At 38.8% G+C, this 22,254-nt stretch overlaps 1 protein-coding gene across 2 annotated transcripts in view; it reads right to left on the bottom strand.

Moving 5' to 3' along the window:
* LOC138180501 (semaphorin-1A) overlaps positions 1-22,254 on the bottom strand; it is a 386,643-nt gene that overhangs the window by 67,357 nt on the left and 297,032 nt on the right. For both annotated transcript variants that reach the window (XM_069114413.1, XM_069114412.1), the window contains one exon: positions 1,774-1,861. In XM_069114413.1, coding sequence (XP_068970514.1) covers positions 1,774-1,861 — 88 coding nt within the window. The remainder of the gene's footprint in view (positions 1-1,773; positions 1,862-22,254) is intronic.

Below are 22,254 nucleotides of genomic sequence, written 5' to 3'. Positions count from 1 at the left end.
TGCACGCGTACACGTGTCAAAAGCCAGAAGTGATTCGTGACTCGGTCACTGTGCTCTATCCACGTATTTATACGTATGTATGCAAGTGTAGAGCGATCGGGTCATTCGAAAGAGAAAGAGAGAGAGAGAGAGAGAGAGCAACCGTGGCTCTTTGCTTCTGTCGTCAAAGCCATGCGACCGTCCGTTTCTCAAATCAGCGACTACGTGTTTCGTTAAATATGCAATCGGTAATCAGAAAGTTTTGCAGCAACTTTTGCCTATGCACTACGAGGCAAAAACGTTTTGTTGGTCTCGTAACGCGTCACGTGGAGTGATTTTTCTAAAAGCAAACGATTTTTCTAAAACATATTTTCGAGAACAAAATTACTTTGTACGTCACCGTGTACAGTTTCCCATAGTTTCGCTTGTTCGCAGTAAAATAATTGCAATAAAAATCGTAATAACCATGGAATTTCGAAATGTCGTAGACGCTCGATCGTCTCTCAGGTCATAGAGTAAGTATCGCGAGAAAGATACTTATTTATACAGCGAGCGAACTGCAACTAACACGATTCGACAGAATATATAGCTATTCGATGGTAGAATCGAATTTTCTTTAAACGAGATCCTTAGGGTTCTTGTAGTTAAAATTGTTAGAGGTTTACGGGTGTAAACCCTATACCCTTCTGGAACACTGTTCCCAAGTTTCGTCAGTATCGTAGCTAACTTCGTTAGGCATCCAAGAGATCTTATACATTATACAGTATCGGTGAATTCTCAGAGTCCTGATGAAACTAACAATAAGTACGATGCTGACGAAACATCGAAACATTCTTCTCAAAGAACACGCTTCACACTCGAAGGACTCTGTCACCATCTGAAATCCTTGGTTGAAGAACCTTCGACTTCTTTAACCGTTTGCGAAACAGACAGTTCGAAGGGAAGCTAAGCGTTTGACGAACATTTATCGACACCGTTAAAATCAAAAGTTTGTTACTTTTTATCTCTCGTACATCGTTAACTCTAATCTTTGTTACGATACTAGGCATTTGATTTTGATTTGGTTTGGTTTGGAGCAAACGATAGGATCAACGTACAGGTATAGAGAGATTTTTCATTGAAATTTTCATAGAGTAGACGACATACTAAACTGAGCCTAGAAAAGCATAGTTCTAATATCGGCGATACGATAATCTTTTTAATTCGGTAGACGTTTAGAACGGGGATGTATGCCTTCTCGTACGAAACGCGATTCAACGGAAAGAAAGTTACCTACTTTGCCGTAAGCTCTTGAAATTCCCAGAAGAACAAACTCCTTTAAAACGTGCCCCCCTTTTATGCATAAAAAGGTATTTTCTTATCGTTCTCCGTGATCGCGAAACCCAGCGAAATTGTTACGCAAAACGATCGTATCGTCGCACGGCAACCCTAAAATAGTTCAACCGTTCCCTTCTCGGACAACTGCTGATTTCCATATTCATTTTCGATGCTAACCTTCGTTTCTCGTCGTTCGCTTGTCTCTACCATCATTTTCCATGAATCGTTCCCGGTAAACTTATAGACGTTTTGTCAAAATTCTTGTTACGCTTTGCAAAACCCTTGAAATTCTCGAATAAGCTCGAAAGAACATACATATGTAGAAGGCACATTACGTAGGTAGATCCGTAAAATAAATTCCATTGCTAGATAACAATACGACAAAGATTTTCCGCAACCAACCATCGCATTTCATTTTTATTTTTACGCGATATTTCACTGCAAATAAATAAGAAGATATATTTGATTCTAACTCACCGACGAACACCGCAGTGCTGTTGTGCCGTGGATCGTAAGGGCACAGTCCCAGCCCATCCATATCGCTTTCCTGCGCGTACGCTCCATCCTGAAACACGAATCGCAAGTATCAACGTTAGAAATCGCGTGAGAAACTCGCACCTTTTCGTTCGGTGGTCAACAATCGTATTTCGCGGTAGTTAACAGCGTTGCATGTGCGCCAACTTCTACGACGACTTAACGTCTTGATCGCTTCATTAACTTCCACTAGTCGCTCCAAACACCTTTTTTTCCTTGTAATTGCAGAAACGTTCGCGATGAACGTTACGGATCAGCGTTTTTATTACATTTTACAGATTTTCATAGCCGTTCCATGCTTACGCCGTGATCGGAAGTAAACCGCCAGGAATAGAAAAATGGAGATAGACGGCGAGTCACGCAATTCCAAGGAATCGTATTTCCTGTTTAGAAAACGACCTTATTTTTCGGCGAGGTGCAGCAACGCGCGTACAATGTTTAGCCGCGGTTCCTGTCTTCCTTCCCTTCATTTCCTTTTTTTCCGTTTTCTTTTAACGAAGTCGCTCTGTTTTGCATATCAAGAAATTAGGATGCTGGCCCGGAGAAATGAATATTTCATGCAGCATTTCCAACTTCCTAATGAAGCGTAAAGAGCTTGTTTTGTACAGTTTTATTGTTTGTTCGTTAGTTCGTTGGTATGGAATATACAAAAAACAGTGACTTGTTTTCAAGCTTTTGCAAACTTTCAAAAATACGACTATGTGTTCGACTTTGAACATTTCTTAATTACCTTCGGTTCTTTCGTACACGTTGTTTATTATATTATTAAGGAAAGTTTAATCTATTAACATCGATCTAGTTTTTAGGGAACGCGGGAAGAATCGAAAGGCAATGCACTTTTGTAGAATTGTTCGCAACGTATACCGCGTAACAACGTTTTAAGAACCGAATTCGATTAAGTTGGAGAAACCAACTTACCAGCTGCCTCGAATTCTATACTATGAGCACAATCGTATTAGTTAACGCCAATTCGATCAATTCGATTCAATGTACCACCTAACTATTAATCGAAGTCGAGCGCACAGTATATGAAGTGTTTCATGTAGTTAACTCTGGTCCAAGTTACATACCTTGGTTAGTACCCCAGGGAAATTTCTTTGACAGAAATTTTCTCCAGTAAAGTGGCCTTTTCCAATCTGATTTCTAATAAAAAGAATCAACCAATAAAGTACGACGATATTCATGTGAAACTCGACTCGACTATCGTCCTACTTCGTTTTAACGCATAACTCTGTTATTATTCGTACAGTAGAAATATTAATAAAACTTTGCAGAAAGATATCCATCGAGAGAAACGAATCTACAGAGAACACCGCAAAAGGGGAAAGAGAGAAGACAGCGCAAAGATTAAATTTGTTTACCTTTCGCATCCGAATCTTTTTAATTTGAAGGAACAATATCGCGCAATTACAACTTCACGACGCGAATTCCCCCACTGGCTTCAAATTTCACCTTGCAATTTACTCTGTAACTACGTTTCTTTCACCATCTCGCTGCCTCGCAAAAGGATTATCTCGTTATGCGCGTTTCTTCTCTAGCGCTAGACCGTTCGTGAACTTTTTGCCATTATAAGGTCGCTTCTTCTTCTCGCGAACGTCGGCGAAAGAGAGAATCTTACACTTTTCAAAATTTTCTTTAGATATTTGTCTCTTAACGTTCGTGCACATTTTGTTATAACGAAACGAAGGTAATTTTCTATAGCTCTTCTCTTATTGAGTTATTGGTTGCCACGAGGCAACGCAACGCGACGCAACGGTGTGCCATTAAACATCAGAAGTTACAATACGGCTGCGATTAGAACGAGCAAATAAACGCGAAATATCGCAACGAACATTGGATATTATACGTACAAACGATATTAGCGTTATTTCGACGATAATGCACGGAATTATTGTTTGGAATAATTTGTATCTTATTATACTTGCGAAAGCAACGTACAGTTAACACGCGATGACAGTTCACGTTCGAAGAATTCAAACGTTCCACGTGCCATTTTGGCCGTTGATAGATTTCTAATTTACCTCGGAGCGAATGTTATTTGTTTCTGTGAACGCAGAATGCTGAAAAATCCGCGCGAAGTTTTAACTTATCTTCGCGGTGATTCGTGAAAAAACAAATTTTTTTTACACCGTATCGATAACTCTTTGTTCGTGTCCGAGTATCGTGAAAACGCTTAAAATTGATAGGAATGATTTCATTTCGTACAAATATACGAGATGTATCGACGTTTCGCAGACTGCTCTTGTTGAAAATGTTCAAAAATTCTATTCCGAAACATGTAACACTCGATAATTTGATTATGTGAAAATATATTTCAACCCGTGACAGCCAATAAACTTTCAACGCGAATAAGAGGCGTTTATATCATTTAAAGAAGTTATGTTCGTACGAGTAGCCACAGTAGCCTAAAATTGTTAAAAACCTGATAGTAAATAATCTGTTAGAATTGGAAACGGTACAGTTTTAGGAGTTTCTGGAGTCATAGAATCTAATTCATTCTAATATAAATATAATAAGATTTATACGTATCATAAGTTAGTCTATACATTGAAGAATCTATGACCGGAATTTCATAGATTTTCAATGAAATGAAAAACAAGAATTTAGTGCAGATTTGTACGGTTTCGAGTTAGTGTGCGACGTTCCCTTGTCCTTAACACTTTGAATATCACGTTGGTCATTGGTGACCGGAGCGCTTGAACTTCTTACAATTGTAAAAATTGAATGGATATTGACAGTTAGAGTATTTTGAATATAATCGATAAATAGAAGATACTTTGAAATAGAAAGTGCCCCATTGAACAATTAAACATCTTTATTAGAACATCGATAAAAAAAAATTCTTGCATCTAACGGTGCACTGTGTTAAAACAATTTAAACATAAATGTGGCTCATCGATACAATCTGGGCAATAGATGGTCACCTTTTTGGTCCGATTCTTATCAATTTTTGATCCTAACTGTTTAACATTTTTTTTATAACACTCTCTGCAAAATTTTCCTGCCAGGTACGCTTGCCCTTCTTTCTTCTGCATTTCGTGTCGCAATGTTTGTCGAATAAGTATATTTGACGACTCTGGTGAATGGAACTGTGTAAGGTGCATTACGAGTGCCATTCTAAAATCAGATACCTTGATTTTTGTTTTTGTTGCTTGTTTATAGAGTATCATCGCGTTTGAAATTGATGTATTTAACAATAACTCTAAAGTTAATTTTATTTCCTACTTGAAGGTTCTTCTATGTGGTGTAGAATATGTTATCATTTGATCTGATAAATCTACAGCACATTTTTCTCTGTTGTAATCTACCACTACCATTGGTGTATCACAAACATGATTTTCTTTGCAGACCTCTACCATTTCAGCCTAATATCTCTACACGTTTCAACAATATATTCTGCACGTTTTGCTTACAACGAAATAACGAATACGAATGGTTTGTTGAAATAAACGAAGCCTTGTTATAATATGTCGCTATCAACTATTACCAAGGCGACACGATGGTCACTCGTAACCACCAATAAGATAGGTCCATTGGGGAAGAATGTTGTCGTACATCAGCAATTTATTATTATTTTGCCATTATATACTTTGAATAATAAAAATACTCCTATGGCTTCCTGAGCGAAACATGCGATTTCGGCGTGGCAGTCAGTGTTAAAACGAATAAAGTACAGTGGCGAATCTTCATCGTCAATTTTAGTTATATCCTGTATAGATATTATTGTTTCGACGGAGAATGTAATTTCAACATAATTTACAGTGTAGAGTAAGAAGAGCGTTTAAGATTGCTCTACAATGTGTTATATTTTTATAGGACTTGAAGGTTCAGGAAAATACAGCACTTGAGAGTACTAGAACAATAGTATCTTGAACATCTATGCTTTAAGAGGTGAAACCGTGCGTCAAAATATGAAAATATCGCGAGTCCTCGCTAAATTTGACAAAGCACTGTCCGAGAAAATCCCTAAGCGATAATAAAATCTCCAAAATATTTTGTTAACTTATGCACCATAGCGAAAGTTAAAAAATTACTCGATCGTTTAATCAAGTGTAATGCATTTACTTTGGCAGGAATCATAGCATGTGGAAGTAACTGTTATCTTATTCGAGTATCGTTTCTTCGGATAGTATCCGCAAATAATTGCTTTAATGGAATGCAAGAATAGTAATTGTGAATAGGTAAATGAATATGTAGGAGCTTGTCGAATTCACAACTGCTATTATCGAAATCATACATTCTCAGCATAGAAAACAGGATTATTCTATTATTCATAGCCCACCTTTCTCTCGGGGAATCATTTCCTCACCGACGTATTTTGCTACCTTACAAGAAGGAATATTTTTCGCTTTAAATATTGAGTCGTGCAGCAAATATTTATTCCTCCGAACGATAATCATAAATATTAAATGTTTATTGTCAATTTTTACACGATACATATATGTATCGGGTTGGCAACTAAGAGATTGCGGATTTTGTTATTAGGTGGTATTGTCAAAATCTGCAATCACTTAGTTTCCATCTCAATATATTCCGTTTAATTGATCTATAGATATTAGGTCGTCCGAAAAGTTTCTTTCGTTTTATAAGGAAATGATGGATGCACAACATTTTCCGTTTTATATTATTTTATCGAATTACGTATGATCCATTTTGTTCTCTCAAAATAAAGATCACAACGTTCGACAAATTAGGTTTCATGTTTGTATAATGATACATCGTTGTAAAAGACGGGTCCTTACTTGGTCCATTATCTAAATTTGCCTATTTGTTATAACGTGGTTTAATATAAATTATCGTTGTATCTATTTTACTATTTATTATTTATAACTACTAAGAACTAATAGCGCTATTTCGTCGATATCATCGAATGATGGGAAACGAATTGTAAAAATCTTATAAAAAACGATTGTAAAGAGATCGAGTCAAATTGTGTACACTAAACAGCTCCAGACCACTCTCATCGCTCCGTTCCCAATTTCCCACTTGTACTAGTAAAATACACGTGGTCACGTATACGTACACGTAGCCAGCAACTACTACTAATACATGGTCAGAAAAACAAAAAGAAAAAAAAAAGAGAAGAAGGAGAAAATGGGAAAAATCGCCGACATCCAGTGGCACTGCTTAGCTGCGCACAATCGATACATTGTGTGCACGTGAAGAAGCGTTGTCGAGATTGGCCCGTTTCGCCAAGCGCTTTATTCCCATCTCGCTTCGACCTTTTTCGTATTTGTATTTCCGGTGACGTATACCGAGCACCGGTGAACCGGCGAGTTGAAAGAAAATCCGCACGTTCGGCCAATAATTCGTCCCTTTTGTTGGAAAGGTTGGGATAATTTTGGCGAAAGTCGAACGCTATCGAACTGCTTCGATTGTTTCTTTTACAGTCTCGAATCATTTGCGTTAAACATACACGAGCCACGAGTAAACGCATATTTTAGCCACGAGTATTAGGGTTAGTGAGGAAATTTTGCGAGCATTGCTTTAAAGTCTAAGAAAGTTACCGATTTAACGAATTTCTAATTGATTTTCCATTTGTCCGCTATAATTTAGAGTTTAACGGAATATTTGCACGGACAGACGAAAAGATATGAGGTGGTATGGTGTAATATAGCTACTGAAGGTACACTCAAATATGTTCAACAACCAATAACGTTTATTAAACTCTATCACTCGATAACAATTAACAACGGTTGAATAACAATTAACAATAGTTAACGCTTGACGCCGATTAAGAACAGCGACGATTGACCGATCTCTCGAAAATAGCCGACTCGTTTCTCTTTACCATTCGTCCTTTTTGTTTCAGATCGAATGGATTCTTCCCTTCGTTGCCCATCGATATCCCCACTAGCGTGCGTTCATTAGATGTGCCGTAGCGGCTGGAGCGTGTATGCTCTTCCGAGAATTCGGCGGAAGAAGCGTGAAGATATCGATGGCACTGTCACGTAAATTTTAAGGGTTGGTTGATGAAATAAAATAGCTGAGTCGTAACACAACTACTAATTTTGTTTTAATTAAACTTTATTATGAATTCAGCAAGCACAATGTAATACACACTAAATTAACATAAATCACAATTCACTCCAACCACGTTATGTAAGACTTAGTTACAATGATACGTTAAGTACGCGATTGTTATAAGGGTAGAGACCGGTAAAGATATGTTGACTACTCCGAGGATACAGGATAAGTGAGTTTTACTGACGATACCGTGTCTGAGGAAGGCTAGGGGTGGGTGTGTCTAAGGACTCGGGACTATCGGATTTGTTGTTGACAATTTTGGTTAAGGAAGTGAGGGCAGTAGACACCGTCTCCGATTGGATAATAAGACGGTTGGTGGACCAGGAAGGGTTTTAGCCGCCCTCGCGAGAAAGTTGCTAACGGAACATACCTGATGTGAAGAAAACCAACTTTCTATGCTAACACGTGGTAGACAATAAACGTAAAAGGGAATCTGAGACAAGAAATACTCGCTTGGTCTGAAGGACCTTAACTATGAAAATTCCAAGACCCCTGGTGGGTACTTAGGACTATTGAGGGTACGCGTCAAAGGATGTGCAGACATCTGGGTGCCATCCTGTCCGCGGTGTGTGGCCTAGTCTCTGATGTGAATTGACGTTACACTTGCCGCGTTTACGGACGGTCGGTCTCGTTTCTCTGATTCCATGTGCATGGTGAACGACACTTCTTCGCGCGTGCTCGGAACGTCGCATGATAATAACAAAGACCGGAGTTCTGTGACTCTTCTCTCGGGCGCGGTCTGTGCCGTCTCGTGTTTGGACGTTGATAGCGGCACCGGTCGAGGCGCACTGCCTCGATTTGTGCCTTTATTCTGGAGAGCCTGTCGTCCGACGATTCTCGGGGGCAATCTCGCCGTTCGCCTCCCGCTCTTTCGGTCTCGATAACGGCGACCTTCCGTCTTCTCAAGTGCTGGTGGAATTGGGACGGCTTTCGGTCGCCCACCTCTTCGGAGGTCAGCAGCCTGCGTAACCTCGTGCTGGCTGTATCAGCCAACTCTCGAATGATCTCGTCTTTTAACTTTTCATATCGTTCCGCCTCTGGTGTCCTCCACACGTCCTCGATATGTAACAGATACCGGCCACCGAGGCACATGGCGAGGGTCAGAAACTTTCGCTTGTTGTCCGTAAGACCCACGTCCTCGAATTGCATCTCCAGAAGCGTGAACCACCCCGTGACCTCCGAGGGCTGCAGCGGGGGCATGTTGATCATTTGGTGAGCTAGTTGTGCGCCGTTCGCAGTCCCGTCGATATTTGCCATCGCACAGCTGTTTTAATTCGCGGCGTTTGGAGTCTCAGTATCACTATCACGGTCACCTCTTTAGCTTCAGATCACGTCGGGGTCACCAGTTTGAGGTGGTATGGTGTAAAAGGTACTGAAGGTACACTCAAATATATTCAACAACCAATAACGTTTATTAGACTCTATCACTCGATAACAATGGACGATTAACAACGGTTGAATGACAGTTAACAATTAACAACGGTTGAATAATAATTAACAATTAACAACAGTTGTCGCTTGACGACGATTAACAACAGCGACGATTGACCGATCTCTCGAAAATAGCCGACTCGTTTCTCTTCGCCATTCGCGCTTCGCGGCTCGGGGTAGAATGTCCATTTTGTTCCTGATCAAACGGATTCTTCCCTTCGTTGCCCATCGATATCCCCACTAGCGTGCGTTCATTAGATGTGCCGCAGCGGCTGGAGCGTGTATGCTCTTCCGAGAATTCGGCGGAAGAAGCGTGAAGATATCGATGGCACATTGGGCACGTCGGTGTTGCGCTTTGACGGTGTCACGACCGGCATACTTCAAATCCGATGGACTGACGATGGAGATAAAGATGTGGCGGCACTCGGCGACAGTTTATATCGCTGAAGTGCCTAATGAACCATCAACATCCCAACGGTCCTTCCACCGAAGGTTCTAGAATAAAGAGCACGTGGCAACGGTCGCGGACGCCAAGCAAATGCATGGACGGTGGGGATGTTGAGGGATGACAAAAGAAAGTAATCGGGTCCGATCGAAAGTCAAATTGTAAGAGCTTCAGAAAGTCACGCCTAGAGTTCGGAAGTGGATTGTAAAATGGATTGTTGTTAGAAAAAATAAAGTTTCCTTTTTTATTTTTCACCTTTCATCACCTTTTCATCACCTTTTTTATTTATTTTGTATCACGAAGCCGTTGGAAAGTTCCGTGACACGTGCCGCCACAGATACATGCAAATTTGTAATTACAAGAAAACGTCCAATGGACATTTGTTTTCTTGCTCTGGGCAAAAACGTTCATCCATCTCGCACACGATAATATACCAATTAATAACATTTATTTATTGATGGTAGATTGTACGTTACTCTGCTACAAACATCTAGTTGCCTCGTAATTTGTAAAATTTACTTATTGAACTTCACTTTGTTCGTTATCAAACTTGTTAGCCTTACAGCGAAGAATTTATCGATACTAATACTTTGCAAGTTGTAAAATTTTACTAATAACACTTGATCAATTACTCTTATGCTTGAAAGAACCTTTACAAAGGCCGAGTCCGCTAGATTAACGAGAGGAAAAGAAAGTTAATAAGTAGATAATGAGTTATTCAGGAGAACAAACGAGAGAACAAAAGCGACTCGCTTTACATATAACGTATAATGAAAATTGCATACTGGTATCGATATCGGTAATTAAAGAGTGTAACACCATATCACAATTAAACGGTGTAATGAATGGCGAATAAAAGTAAATGGAACGAAATCAACACGCGTTACTTTCACTAGAAGCACAACCTGGCGTACGGTTAAGCTCAATAGAAAGGAAATTTCGCCATCGGACCATGTAAAATATCTACATGGGCATTCATATCGACAGGCAGCTCATCTGGAAGAAACATATCAGAACTAAATGAAAACAACGTAGACTTAGGATGAGAAAAATTGTACTGGTTACTAGGGAAAACAATCTCAGTTAACAATCTATGTGCAATAAGATTCTAATATGTGTAAAGTTATAAATAAACCAGTGTGGACCTGTATGAGATACAAATTTCAGGTTCTGCTAGTAATTCGAACATAGGAATATTACAAGCGTTTCAGTCTGAAGCACTAAGAATTATCGCACACTCGCCATAGTATGTCACAAATGAGATATTCTAACACGAGTATTCCTCGGAACACGAGCAGTGAAAGAGGAAATAGCGAGATTTAGCAGAAAATACTCAGACATATTAGATTCGCACAGATCTCTAATGTGTCTGAGTATTTTGCGCTAATCTGCTCGACAATAGCTCGACGAATACGCAGCGTTAAAAGATACCACGCGTCTCATCATGCCGCTGTTTTTCAAATCAGCCAAGCACACCTTTGCATCGCATACTAAGTAATCGCGGATTTTGTCATTAGATGGTAATGACTTAGTTGCCAACCCAATATTTGTAGCCAGAAAACATAGTGGAACACATTGTGTATTGCTCCTGTAAAAACACTGTACCAATATCACGTTTGTCTATAACCTTCTGCAAATAACAGATTAATAGCAAACTTGGCAATATATAAAAGAAGAAAAAAAAAATGGCAATTGAAAGACGTAGCGCGAAAGGTAGCACGAGCAAGAAAATAAAGAAACAAGTACGTACACCAACGAGGAAAAAACAAAGTCAGAGAGAAGTATACTAGAGGAATGCATGAGAAAATTGGAGTAGCATCGTTACTCCTTTCATAGCGACACCCTTAAATCTAAAAACACTCGCTGTATATGGAGCAAGACAATCGTTATTCTGTTCTAACGCGTACACATATATACATATGTATGTATGTATGAAAAATGTCTGGCGATTAATCGATTGTTCGAAAGATCGTATTGTAGAAAAGGAGGCTTCGTTCAATCGCAATGTTGAATCACAATATGATATTAACCCTTTGCTCTCCTAAGTCGAGAGTGACTCGACATCAGTTTTTATCTCAACAGCTCCTTTGTCGAGTCCCACTCGACATCCTTTCAGCCCCACTTTTTTTGTGAAAATAAAATCAGGATTGCATCCTGGAAATTGCTTCAAGATATATCATACACTTAAAAATCACAAAATACAACGATAGTGTGAATAAAACTGGTGTTTCAGTGAATTTGTTTCTTCCTTTATTTATTTAAATTGTCTTATTTTTTACTTCAAGTAAATTTCAAATAAAACCCTTAAAAGCGCTGGGAGCTGCTGCTAACGAAATTGAAATAAAATTCGGAGTGCAATGGGTTAACGATATGAATTTGATGTTGCAAATCACCGTTGTCGGTTATCACAAATATCGAACGACGGGGCTGTTCTTCGATCAAAACAGACGTTTCGCTTGTGTATAGAGAAAGCAAAGTTTCATCCCGAAATATCAGCGATAAAAATTCATCGAATGAATGAAGATTCCACGTGGTTAAATATTATGCAAAATGCTTTAATTACTTAAAAAGTGATTAATATAAAGTGTATTAACGAGGACGGTCGACCAGGTCGGTTTCACGCGGAGACACGTGTATCGGATACGCGTCTACCGCGATAGCAGTCCAACAATAAGAGCAAATCGAGTGTCGTGTTGTCTGCACTAAACTCCTTCGAGGATTGAATATTTACTAAGCTCGTACGTTTGCCTCGACCGCACCATCCTCTCTTTAATTAACGTCGCGTGATTACGCTTGTATTTATCGAAAAGAGACGTTCGTCTCTCGTGCTCCTTCGACTTTCAAATATGTACGTATTTACGAATCGAATTCTGCGCATTTGTTATTATTGAGATATGTACAATTTTATGTGCTACAGTAGATTGGCCGCGTAGTAGTGACACACGTATGTGAATATGAGTGTGCGGAAGTATGTGTGTGCGCGGTGTCTCGAAAAACAGAAGAATGTAACTGTTCCGTTGGCAGTGTCATTTGGAAGATGGTGAGACAAAGAGAATGCTGAGACGCGTGCAAATGTATATCGACGAAGATCCTGGAAATCGTTTATTAAATAAATCTAAAACTATTTTAATATGAATTCTAGGTGTAACCTTAATGTTCCTTTAATTTTATTTCGGCAATTAAGATCCACAATTCTCAACTGTTATGTTAGACGAAGCAGAGAGAGAAGAGAAAGAATTTCTAAGAGTTTAATTTTCCTATACGTAACGACTATCAACGAAAGTCGACTGTCGTGTAATATACAGTGGCTCACGAAAGTATTCGAACGCTTACATATGCAAACTTGAATGGCCGAAATAATGTACATTAAAGTAATTTGCTTAGACAAGTAGATGTCAATAGGAAGATGGAAGTGTTAAAATTGTCAATAAAATTTGAAAAGTCGATTCAACAACGTAGGTAGGAGTTATGGTACATTTATTAGAAACACGCGTTGTAAGTTTTTCTTTTATTTTTTTACTTTTTTTTAATATTTCACATTCACAATTTGTCCAATTTGGACATTTGGTAGAATTTTTTAGCTGTTTGATTATCATGTTGGGTGGCTACCCCCAGTGGGGTACCATCTTCGTGTTTGTTAGGTTATATCCTTTATGAGATCTGCTGGGTGTTTCCTTTTTAGTACGCGTTGTGACTCAGAAATGTATTTGAACGCTACATATGTACATATTACAAAGAAAAAGAAATTAGCTCAACAACTTTTAAGTTCGAAATTTAAATAAGCAATCTGACGGATATTTCGTTAATTATTTCGAGATATCCAATTTCTACGATTTTTTAATATGTCGCAGAAATAAGCATTTTGAACAATTTTTTCCTATACATATAACCTACGCTCGGCCTTAGTTTCCGACATATTCACCAACATATTCTTGACATCTTTACTTCGATGTGCGTTATACGTCACTTAGGTTTGGGTCTGGACTTATCTATGGGCGTCACGGAAGCGTGAGTTTCTCGAAGCAAATTATCTTGCAAATCCACATGCAGAGAAACAAACGGAAGAGCGTTACAAACATTGGAAACAAGGGACGTCGGACGGCAACGACAAAAAGAGGATGGCGAAGAAGAAGCCGCTGAAAACGCGGAAACACAAGACTTTGGCTTGGAAAGCATAGAACACGAAGCAGGGGAAAAGGTATAAACGAGATATAAGCGAACACGAGGAGAAAAGTTGATCCTGGGTTGGTACGTGAGTCCCGCGACAACGTTGCTGGATGCACGAAAAGGGAACTGTCGCATCGCAACACGCCACGGTCTGCCGTTCCAATTTCTTTATATGCATGACGCTTAGAACGCGGCTACGTTCGCATTCGCGGCGTTACTGCGGGCTTGTCCACCCTGATATCTCTCTGGTATGTACGTGAAATTTTTCGAATCATCTTTGCGACAAGCTTTCGCGAAATGCAGCCTGCTACAGCAAACGCGTCTGCTTCCGTTGAGAAATGCGAAACAGTTGTAAAAGAGAGAAGAAGGAAAAGTAGACGAACATTCGTTGGAAATTGGTTGAATTCGTTTCTTTCGATCGTTTACGCGATTTGCAGATGGATTTGATATAAGTAAAGGAATTTTAACGAACAACGTATGAGAGTAATACTCTATGGCAATTAGATTATTTTCGACGAGAAGGTCAGTTAAATTAGACGAGCGGAGCGACTATGGAAAAAGTACGTACATACGTTTGAAATATAAAAAGTTGGACGAGGAAAAATCACGAGTGAAAATGTATTTACCTAGAAAATTATAATAATTTGATATATCGTCCGCGTTATTCGGTTTTCTTAAATTGTAGAATAATATTGTTGAAGAAATTCTATTCGCGATAAGATATCGTATTATTTTGCGTAATATAATCTGAAAATTCTTTTATCTCACGAGTAACCATATACTTTTTATTACAACAAACAAGAATGTAGGAATAAATTTGTATTCGATTGGATCGCGTTGCATCGATCTTAAAACTTGGATATCGAGGCGTATAAGAAAAATGATCTTTTCGTGTTGTATACGTATACTTCAGTGAAACGCGGAGGAAAAATAATTTCCGAGTATCACGCGATATTATTAATTATCTCGGAATTCGCCGACTGACATTAACGTTGAAAATTCGCGTATTCGGATCAGGCTTTATCCACGAAGCCTACCCCACGAAGCCTAGAAAATTGCCGTGTTCTCATCCAACTAACTCCAATTAGGAAAGCTGATAGAAGCATGCAATGCGAAACGCCGCGCATCACTTCAATTCGATGCACGAAAAGGGGGAAACAGGAAATAATAACAGGTGCGTAATAGAAAATGGGATTTGCCAGGGCTCGTAGACGTTAAGGCGATATGAAGTTGAAATACATTTATAATAGAACACATGATTATGGCTATAGATATGATCAACAATTTTTGTTATCAAGCTGTTTCATGAATTTTCACGATTTTAAAATATATTAAATAAAAAACATACTTGTTCGTTTGATGATAAATTCGTTACAGTTCCTTTTACGTTTCTCATCTCTGTCATACGTAATCCTTCGGTGAAGCATTCTTTGTTTCGCTTTTCTTTCTCATTCTTGCGAGAAAAGTTCCTTTCGAAACTTTTCCGACTAATACTATAAATTAGAGTTCCAACTTTAAATACTTTTTCCCCCGCGAATGGTCAGGGATGTTATCTTCAACTACATTAAGCGAAAGTAATAATCCCCGTGAAATGTTCCTTTTCAAACAAATTGAATAATCGTTTCAATCTCCAACATTCTGTTAAAAACTTTTCAAAAATTTTGAGCAAATTACTATTAAATTAAAATTTCAATACACCGAGGATATTGGAACAGTCATTTTCGCTGATTATCGAATAAGACGGTGATAACATGACAATACCGTGAAAACAATATCGACGACTGTTATCGTGTTTCGGTATTGTGGACCATTAATTTATTCGTCTATTTTATTTTTTATTGTTAAAGCTATTTAAGTTTGCTTTGAATGGATACGAGCGTGTTGGTGTGCTGATATGCTTTCGAAAAGGCAATGATCGGAAAACGAAAACAGATTAATCAGAGAACACAAGGAGAATACAGTTGAATAAATTTGCGCTGTCCAACTTTCCAATATTCCAATTCTCTTGGAACTATACGTTTCTATCATTCTTTACAAAAATATCCCTACGATATTTTACAGTTTTTCTAAATCGAGACACGCGATGTACGATGTTATACGACCTCGTAATGCGACCTAAGAGACTTATCGTTACGTTATAGATGCGCTTGTCTCGTCAATCGATTTAGCGCTAAACTAATTGTTGCCGACTTTTACGATTTCAAAGACACAGGGTTATATTAAGGCGTGGAACTTTGAAAATGAAGAACAGGAAGACTCGCAGGCGTTCAAAAGTTGAAGAACACAACGGTACTTGAAGTGCTCTTTAGATTTAACTTATGAAGCGACGTTACGTCAACAGCTTTTAACTTCCGCAAACTAAGAGATCTAGCGCTACGCCGAGAACTTCTAATTTTCACAACTAAGAAACGCTGTACCTACACCGAGAGAGCTTCTAATTTTCGCATTTCAAAGGTTGTAATAGAGTGCGTCGAGTACTCTTGGCTTTAACTTGGCTACGTGAAATCGTGTAGAACTACCTCCATGACCCTTAACTTCCACAGTCTAAAACACATATCATTATATTAAAGAAGCACGATTAATAGACCAAGTAGAAGATTTACAATTTATAAAAAATAGAGTATAAGAAGTACTATACCGATCGAAGATTCCAAATATTATTAACCGTTTACTATCGCCGAGTATGTATTTTCAATAACGAAAATCGTGAATCAGTAGATATAGGAATAACGAATCAAACGTGGGCCGGTTCCTTCCGCTAATAACTCGCCTACTTTATTAGGTCGTCCGAAAAGTTTCTTTCGTTTTATAAGGAAATAATGGATGCATAACATTTTCCGTTTTACATTATTTTATCGAATTACGTATGATCCATTTTCTTTTATCAAGATAAAGATCACAACCTTCGACAGATTAGGTTTCATGTTTGTATAAAGACGTGTCTGTAAAAGAAAGACATTTTTCGGACAACCTAATACTCACCGATAAAACTTCTATACCACTTCCGTATCTTAATTCGAAACGCATGCACGATCGACCACGATGAACCAAATAAAACCCATACTATTGGGTTGGCAACTAAGTGATTGCGGATTTTGTCATTAGGTGGTAATGTCAAAATCCGCAATCATTTAGTTGCCAACCCAATACTTTGCAACGTCTAACGCAGAAAGATGTTACAATTCGATCCGCCGTACCTGGTACTTTACCATCTGCTCAAACAGCCTACGATCAACTGTCAAACCTGCGATCAGCTCGTTGCAACCCAAACCATCTCGTTATCATTCGAAAGTTTCGGCAACGACGTATTTGACTCGCACGCCAGGGTATAACGTTCGCGATTTTCTGCTCGCGTATCCTCCGTTGGGAACGCAACGTCGTAGCTGGTAAAGGAACGAAGAAAAGAAAAGAGGACAGGAGAAAAGATCGAGATAGCGCGGCGTGTAACTCGGTGTAACCGACGCAACGGAACGAAAGGGCAATAGAAGCATTTTAGGAGGAATTCGTATGCCGGTCTCGCGCTAGGTTCGCTTCGCCTGTCCCTGATTGAGTTAGCCGAGCTCGCGATGGGTCGCTGTATACGCGAATCGCTCGTAAAATCGGACGGTTGCTGCGAACGGCCTCGAACGAGACGAAGGCCGATGAATACGTGATATCACGAGCTTTTTCCACCTTTGTCGCGCCGAGCCACGGATTTCTCTTGGCGCCTGTTTGCCCCGTTGTAGCCTCCCCTTTCTCCTCTTCCTACCACTCTTCCAGCTTTCTTTCTTGCTTGCTTTTAGTCGCTCGTCTAAAATGGGAAAACGCCGGGAATACTGGCAACGCCACGACCACCGGCTTTCAGGAATTCATTAGCCGCTATTAAGCGTCTCTTTCATGCGATTGTTAATTTGCAACGTGCCTGTGTTACGCTACAGGAACACGGTCTCTGGCGTGTTCCCATGCCGGAAATTCAACGTCGTTTCTTCGAGCTTTTCGCAAAATTTACTTGGCTCCACCGATACTCCATGTTCTACATACACCAGGTTTTCCTATGGAAAATCTTGTTCTTCAGACACTGACTTCGGTTGGATGACTTTATTCCTGGGATGTACCAGTAGATTGCGTTGCAACGACTTTCGTTTTATAATATTCTACCTTGCTTCTGCTATCTGTATGGTAAAAAATAATTTTCATGCAAAATGTTTTTTTATGTAGCAAGTCTTTGCATATGTTTCGTCCGGTGACTCTTTGCGTAGCACGGAATCCATGCCTCGGTCGAGGCAGCCACTCGCTACGTCAATATAATTAGTTGGACCGTAACAATCATAAGGAACTGTCGTAAAACTAAGCATTTCGATTTGATCGTTAAGTGATATAAAACACCTTCGAGTCAAGATGTTCCTTATGGTTATTGCTCCATCAGGTAAAAAGTGCGGAAACGTGGGTTTTCTCATGTTTCCCGGGATTTTCACCCGCAAGCGACCGGTGGTGGGGCGACAAACACCCAGCAAGAGTCTTCCTGTGTGACAACATCGTCACCGAACTTTGCTGCTTCTACGACTACAGAACAGTCAAGATCTCTGCACTGGGTTCGCTACTCAGTCAACATCTATTCATTAACTATATCTACTTTCAATTACTCAACTAATTAACATATATATATCTACGCAACGAGCGTAATCATCTTGTCCACAAGTTGTTGAATAAAGAGTAGATTATAACCTGTTACGTTATAATCCATCCAGCTACCTCTATTATCTTAAACGAAATAGGGGATCGATCATTTCGTGGCGTCGATTGTCTAATCGTAACGGAAATTTACAACTCCCATTGACGCGCTTTCTTGGGATCGCGTTTCTCCGCGAACGGTCGATGAAACAGCATATGTGGTTGGTTTGGAAATTATTACGACAGCTTGTTTCAAACTATCGCGAGTGCTAATTTGCATTAGATATCTGGATCGGTATTACACGGATAGAGAAAAATGTTAACGGTTGACAATACAAAAGATTTCAGGCATTCGAAGGGAATGAAAAAAGTGGTAAGAAGCAAATGCGGAAATGTGATTGCATGGATAGATCGTGAGGGAATCTTGCGAGATAATATATACAGATTTATTCAGGTTTCATAAGAATGGATGCAACGAGTTAGAGTTGAAAGAATGAAATAAAATATATTAACGTCCGTGGACTTTTTGAAATCCCTTTCGAACAGTTTTTCGAAATATTCAGTAGGTATATAATTTCACAAGGTAAATCGAGCAATATGCACGTAATTTTGTTAAATTTCCTTAAAATTTCGTTTCATCTCAATTGTCAAAAGTAACAATTAAATGGTTCACAAGTACGTGTTACACAGAGTTTGTTACAAAGGGCTAGATTAGAGAAACAATTTTTCATAATACACACGAAAACAAAGTGTATCAGTGATGACGATTGTGCACAGATAAAACAGCTATTTTCTCGATGCTTGAAACAATGAAATTTTCCTCACAGTCTACTAAATTTCCGTAAAAGAATTACGTACGATTAACGTCGTTGTCCCGTTACGAGCCAGCGACCACGTTCTTCGTCGAGTACGGTTTTCCACTAATTTGCCGTCACAATATTATCGTTTGATTCATTTCACCACAGCGACGTCATTCGTTAATCCGTGACGCGGCGCAAAAACTGTCAGGAATGCTACTCTTTGGAATAATCGAATTATATCACGGCCGGTTTGCGTTCAGGAAACTGGCATCGAAACAAAGAGAGTGTCGGCTTGGTGACATTAGTGATTGATACGCACTGGTAATTATTCGTCCTTTCGTTTCAAACCATGAAACAATGTCTATGCCCTTTAGATACATATTTTAACGTATTTCTCTCTTCTATCGTATGTCACAGATCAGACTTGGCTTGTCGTATTCCTTTTCGTATACGAATCCTATTAATATTAATAATTTATCGTGGACAGATACGAAAAGAAATGTAACGTTACGACGGGTAGAACGGTAGAAAAATTGTTTCATTGCGAAGGAAGAGAAATTTTTAATTTACTGGCTTATGAAAAGAATTTTTTTAATGTACGTAGATCGAAGAAGTTGACTGTTTCTGAACGTAGTATTGGGTTGGCAACTAAGTGATTGCGGAGTTTGTCATTAGGTGGTAATGTCAAAATCCGCAATCACTTAGTTTCTAAACCCAATACATCGCATAATATGCCAAGCAATGTTCAAAGATATACGTACACGAACGATGTAAATTTTCCTTGTGACTTTATTTTGAAGAATTCACCAGCCCATAAATGAGAACTGAAAATGTCAACGCGTATTTTCAGACGTTTTTCAGAAAGCTTAGCTAATCCTTTCTTCGATACAAAAGCGTTCTTTCATTTCCTAACAGAATAAAACAGCACTTTCCAGCTATAGAAAAGAAAAATTCCTTTATATCGAATAACAATAGATTTCAACGTTTAATACAATTTCTGCGTCAAAATTCGTAATGGAAATGAAACAGGATCCAATAATTAACTATCGTTCACCGCTTAATCTTAAGCTCCATCATCCGTCCCAAATTATCTGACAACAGATTCCATTTCCGTAGCCAGACTTCGTTATATTATTATCCGTTCAGGCTAATCGATCGAACGTAGAAAATTTCATTTGTTAGACTCTGCTGGCATCCGAGTGAAACGCGATTCGAGAACTTAATGAATCAACGGACACTTGGTTCATCGATTCGATCGTAATTCCCCGGGAGAGAGAAAATTCATTCACGCTGGTCATAATGGATCAGGTTAAAAAATTTCAATTATAATTTCAACGCGTTGTCGATCGGTCGTGCCACCAGTTCAATGGTGGAACAACCATTGTTCGTTGCGACGCCACCTTTTCACCCTCATCGTCGTTATTTTATGGACTCTCTTCTCAGCTTTGTCCAATTAAAAATGAATACATTCGATATAAAAAAAGTCTTTCGCATTCGTCACCTGTTCATTATCGACCGACGAACTATTGTAAAGTAAACTGTAAAACGTGATAAGAAAACGCGTAACAACTTGATTTTCTATTTACCGTAACCTAATGAAATATCGCGATAACCGAACTCATTTCAAATTCCATGTGAATTTGATCGTTAAGGCCAATCGGCGTGGAAAAAACCTACGATTCGCCTATGGCGAGAAACATTAATTATTCGAACATTTCATCTGTATTGTAGCTTTGTTCTGCGAGCACGAGCGCGTGCTGTCCACAGGCGTACGAATGACGAAAGGCAATCGCGTGAGGCGAATGCAAAATTTTCTGCTCGCTTGTGGTGCGGTTCAGGAACATCGTTCTCTTTCCTTCGCTGTGCAAAATGCGCGACACGGGCTTGGTTTTAGCGATGGTTTGCTATTCTTCGTTTCGCTTTCAGCTGAGAAGGTCTACATGTTGTCGTAGAAATTTTCTTTCTTCTCTGGTGGAAGAGGAAATAAAGCTAAGAATACGCTAATTTTTAATAGTTTATCTTTAGTTTAATAGTTTATTGAGAAATTTTCTATTAATCTTCTTTTAGACTGTATCAGGCGCTAAATATTTTTTCCAAGTTTTTTCAAGTACAATATCGTACAGTATCACACAGCACGTATGGTTTGTTTATAAAATTGGTTGATATTTAACATCATGTTTCCCGTTATAATTCACCGACGATGAAGTCTGTCTGTTCCCGATGAAACGAGTGAATAGTGGAACTAGTCAATCTAAATATTTCACGAATTAATTTAGCAATAAAATGTTAAAGCATCGAGTATTGTTTAGCTCTATACTTCTATGGATATTGTTTACGAACATATCGATAATCTCGACTATTCTAAAACATGGTGTTTCTCCGATGAAACAGATTTCATTAAAATTTCCGGACGAACAAAACGATAAACATCTTTTTAGCAAATTTACTCCGAAATGAACTATAAATATATTTCCCGTGGCAAATTTTATTAGCTCTTCCTTCAAAGTAACGTTTCTAACTCGAGTTATTTAAGACAGTACCGATAAAACTGGCTCGAATTATCCGTAGACATTTATTTACCAAATATCAATAGAAATAAAATGTAGCAAGGCAAGTTATTTGCCAGCTTAATATACGAAACTCAGAGCGTTTTACAAACTTGCTTATAAAGTTATTTATTAAATCATTCGTGACACGAAGGGTAATATTAAAATAATTATTACGACGTGAAAAACCACAGCGGCCCAACACAGAACATTATCCGACGATGTAATTAAAGTCTTATCTGATTACTATTTATTAATCACTGACATATTTTTCGACTACTTTAAATCGATCGATTATACACCGTCAATTTTCAACTATCCAACTCGAAACAAGTAACTGGCTAACTCGCCGTACGCT

The sequence above is a fragment of the Bombus flavifrons genome, chromosome 6 (assembly GCF_040668555.2).
Source record: "Bombus flavifrons isolate JBK064 chromosome 6, iyBomFlav1_principal, whole genome shotgun sequence".
Lineage (NCBI taxonomy): Eukaryota > Metazoa > Arthropoda > Insecta > Hymenoptera > Apidae > Bombus > Bombus flavifrons.
Note: the sequence above shows the minus strand (reverse complement) of the source record. Positions and strands in the feature narration are given on the sequence as shown.